Source organism: Cicer arietinum, chromosome 4, assembly GCF_000331145.2.
Source record: "Cicer arietinum cultivar CDC Frontier isolate Library 1 chromosome 4, Cicar.CDCFrontier_v2.0, whole genome shotgun sequence".
In the NCBI taxonomy this organism is placed as follows: domain Eukaryota; kingdom Viridiplantae; phylum Streptophyta; class Magnoliopsida; order Fabales; family Fabaceae; genus Cicer; species Cicer arietinum.
The window spans coordinates 33,415,364-33,419,826 of record NC_021163.2 but is presented as its reverse complement, the minus strand read 5'-3'; the positions used below and the strand labels follow the sequence as shown (position 1 = coordinate 33,419,826).

General features: G+C 42.0%; 1 protein-coding gene across 1 annotated transcript in view; it reads left to right on the top strand.

The window, feature by feature from the left end:
- Positions 1-4,068, top strand: part of LOC140920040 (uncharacterized) — an 11,451-nt gene extending 7,383 nt beyond the window's left edge. Inside the window, 4 exon segments of the mRNA XM_073367350.1 lie at positions 421-496; positions 863-3,508; positions 3,510-3,876; positions 3,976-4,068. Of these exon segments, the coding sequence (XP_073223451.1) occupies positions 421-496; positions 863-3,508; positions 3,510-3,876; positions 3,976-4,068 (3,182 nt within the window).
- Positions 4,069-4,463: the final 395 nt, after the last annotated feature.

Genomic DNA, 4,463 nt, shown 5'->3' with positions numbered 1-4,463 from the left:
ATTTTTCTTTATTTTAAACTCTTCATTACTCACAATCTGTCTAACCTTGTATGCGAGGCCAGTCCTCAGCTGAACTTATCTTTGATCCAGAAATTGAAAAAACAGCAAAGGCACATCGAAAGGCGGCTCGAGAAAGGAGACAAAGGGAAAGACATTTAGTTGTGGAAGAAGCGGTTTTGGGTGATTGTGTCATATTTACTGAAATGGCCGACCCACCACCACCAGAACGTACTCTCGGAGAATATGGGAATCGAATTAGAAATCGTGCTCGATTACCCATTCATCACCAACCGGTTACAGTCAATAAGTTTGAAATAAGTCCTGCTCTATACCGAGAGTTGAGGGAAATTCATTTTGCCGGTAGACATAACGAAGACGCTAATAGACACCTCACAAATTTCTTTGAATTATGTGAAACAGTGAAGGTGGATGGTTTGTCTGAAGAAACCAAGAAATTGAAGCTATTTCCATTCTCTTTGATAGATGATGCTAAGGAGTGGTTTCTTTCATTCCCTGCCGACAGCATCACCACATGGGATGATCTTGAGGATAAGTTCTTGGAACAATATTTCCCCCCAGCCATGTTCGTTAGAAAGAGGCAAGAAATCACCGGTTACAAACAGAAAGAAGGGGAATCTCTTCGTGACACTTACAGGAGATTCAGAAACTTACTAGCCGGATGTCCTAATCATGCTTATGACGACACTGCCCAAATGCAAATATTCTGTAATGGCTTTAGGCCGAGCACTAGAATTATGTTGGATGCCACAGCTGGTGGTTCTTTGAATTACAAAACCGCAGCAGAAGCACGAAAGATTATTGAGATCATGGCATCAAATGAACAGATGATATTGTATGACAGAAGTGGTGGTTCAACAAGTGGTGTAATGGAATTGAATGTTATGGATGGGTTAGCTCCAGACAGGCTACTATCGAAGATGGAAGAGGTTATCGCCACTGAGATAAAGAAGGGAATGGCAGCTCTAAATATACAACCACAAACGGCCCCCGTCAAATTACTAAAGCAGACTAGTTGTAACCTTTGTGGAGGAGCCCATAAAACTGGAGTCTGTGAAGCACTAGATGATAATGAGGTAGAAGAATTAGAACGGGTGAATTTTTTGAGTAATAACAATAGGCAGAATAACCCCTACTCTAATACGTACAATCCAGGTTGGAGAAATCATCCGAATTTTTCTTGGAGAGATCAACAAGGTAGATCTCAGGGTCAACAAGAAGCTCAACCAAACCAATTCCCACCCAGAAAGGCTGCTTGGGAGAGCGCTATAGAAAAACTAGTTACAAGCACAAGTTCGTTCATTGAGGAGTCAAGAGCCGTCCAGAAAAATCACTCTGCATCAATAAAAAATCTTGAGACTCAAATGGGTCAACTTGCTCAACAAATGGCACAAAGAACGTCTGGAAATCTGCCTAGTGACACAGTGCTGAACCCAAGAAACAATGTTAATGCAGTGACCACGAGGAGTGGCAAGGTGAGAGAACAAGTACCACCTGAAGCCGAACAGAGTAGAAGTACCTTGACTCCAACTCACCGGGAGGAAATGGTCACACCAATATCGGTTGAAGAGCGCATCGCTATTGAAAAGGAGGAAGAACCCGTGGTACAAAAAGGGGAACCACTGCCAAAACCAGAAATTCGACTTCCATTCCCTCAAAGATTAAGGAGGGAAGAAACTGAAAAGCAATTTGGTAAGTTTCTTGATGTTTTTAAAAAATTACAGATTAACATCCCTTTTGCAGAAGCACTAGAGCAGATGCCGACATATGCTAAGTTCATGAAGGATATTCTGTCGAAAAAAAGAAAAATCGGCGGTGAAACAGTGATGCTAACCGAAGAATGTAGTGCTATACTACAGAGAAAACTACCGCCGAAGCTCAAGGACCCTGGAAGCTTCTCAATCCCGTGCGCTATTGGAAATAGAACTTTTGGGAAGGCTTTGTGCGATCTTGGGGCTAGTGTAAGTCTTATGCCCCTTTCAATATACAAAAAATTGGGCATTGGAAAAGTCAAGGACACACAGCTGATGTTACAGTTTGCGGACCGCTCGATGAAACATCCCTATGGAGTGGTGGAAGATGTGTTGGTTAAAGTGGACAAGTTCATTTTTCCAGTAGATTTTGTGGTACTAGATATGGAGGAAGACAACGACATTCCTTTGATTTTGGGGAGACCGTTCTTGGCAACAGGGAGAGCTATGATTGATGTAGCAGATGGCACCTTAACCTTGAAAGTAAATGAGGAAACCGTCACTTTTAACATTCTAAAAGCCATGGAACACTCAAAAGAAAGAGAAGGGTGCAATCGAATCGAGATTTTAGATGAGATAGTCAATGAAGAAATAAAGCATCAAACACCCAGCCTGCCATTAGAAAGAGTTTTATGTCTACCCCAAGATGTCGTTCAAGAAAGTGAAGACCCAAAGATGAAGGAGGTTTGGGCCATGTTAGAGGCATCGCCATCTTACTCCCCCCGTTTTCCTACTAGGTGGGAGGACTTGAAAGGGAATGAAGACAAATCCGCTGAGAAAAAGACACCACTGATTGAACTCAAGCAGCTGCCTCTTCATTTGAAATATGTATTCCTGGGTGAAGAAGAAAAAAATCCAGCCATAATCAGTGCAAGCTTAAGCGAGTTACAAGAAGAAAAGTTGTTGAGAATTCTGCGGAAGCACAAGGGTGCTATCGGTTGGTCCATTGATGACTTGAAGGGAATAAGTCCGACTTTTTGTATGCACAAAATCCTCATGGAAGACAATCACAAACCGGTAGTACAACCCCAAAGGAGATTGAATCCGGTAATGAAAGAAGTAATCAGGAAAGAGGTGGTAAAGCTACTAGAAGCCGGACTCATATACCCAATTTCAGATAGCTCCTGGGTGAGTCCCGTCCAAGTGGTACCAAAAAAGGGCGGAACGACTGTCATCACAAATGAAAAGAACGAGTTAATTCCTACTCGGACGGTTACAGGCTGGAGCGTGTGTATTGATTACATGAGATTGGACAGTGCCACGAGGAAGGATCATTTCCCGCTCCCTTTCATTGATCAGATGCTTGAGCGGTTAGCCGGACATGAGTATTACTGCTTCCTAGACGGCTATTCAGGGTACAATCAGATAGCTGTAGCACCCGGGGATCAAGAGAAAACTGCATTTACATGTCCGTATGGGGTATTTGCTTATCGAAGAATGCCATTTGGATTGTGTAATGCGCCAGCCACATTTCAAAGGTGCATGATGTCCATATTTTCTGATATGATTGAGAAACATATTGAGGTATTCATGGACGACTTTTCTGTATTTGGCTCATCCTTTGATAACTGTTTGATTAATCTATCTCTTGTATTAGAAAGGTGTGAAAAATCTAACTTGGTCCTAAATTGGGAGAAATGTCATTTTATGGTAAGGGAGGGAATTGTTTTAGGCCACCGAATCTCCCACAAGGGGATCGAGGTAGACAAGGCCAAAGTTGAAGTGATTGAAAAACTTCCCCCCTACCAACGAGAAAGGCATTAGAAGCTTTTTAGGCCATGCTGGATTTTATAGAAGGTTTATAAAAGACTTTTCAAAAATTGCAAAACCACTTACAAACTTACTTGCGAAAGACACACCTTTCAAATTCAATGAAGATTGTTTGCATGCTTTTAACAATTTGAAAAACCAGCTGATAACTGCCCCCATCATCACTGCACCTGACTGGTCACTGCCTTTTGAAATCATGTGTGATTGCAAGTGCAGTGCTATTGGGGCAGTTCTGGGACAAAGAAAAGACAAGATGTTGCATGTGATCTACTATGCTAGTCATGTTTTAAATCAGGCACAACACAATTATGCTACAACTGAAAAAGAATTATTAGCTGTAGTCTATGCTTTTGATAAATTTCGGTCTTATTTATTAGGATCAAAAGTTATTGTTTACACTGATCATGCTGCCTTGAGGTATTTGTTTACTAAGCAGGAATCAAAACCACGGTTGCTTAGATGGATCCTATTACTACAAGAATTTGACATTGAGATCCGGGATAAAAAGGGGTCAGATCTGGAGTTCTAGATGTCCAATTAGTGTCATTTCAAGTGCTAATGAAATCTAAGATCCATATCTACAACTGTCCTGAAGACACTGGGACCAAATTCAGACGCAAAAGATGAGAAAATGCAAAATACATCAGACAATAGATGAAATGCGCCTGGAGCGCGTCCTGGAGCGCATTTCTCAGGATTGGACTCTGCCAACGCGCGCCTGGAGCGCGTTTTTCCGCGCCTGGGGCGCGCGACGCGCACCAGCAACCATAAAAACGCAGATTTTTACTGTTTTAGGGATCTTTTTGACTCTTGGGAACTTGGGAGACTTGTGCCCTAGCATAGAAACTCAAAGACGGCCGTTTCTAACGCCATTGAAGCAGTTTTATCAAGAATCATCCATGAATCATTCTTGTAATTCTTCTT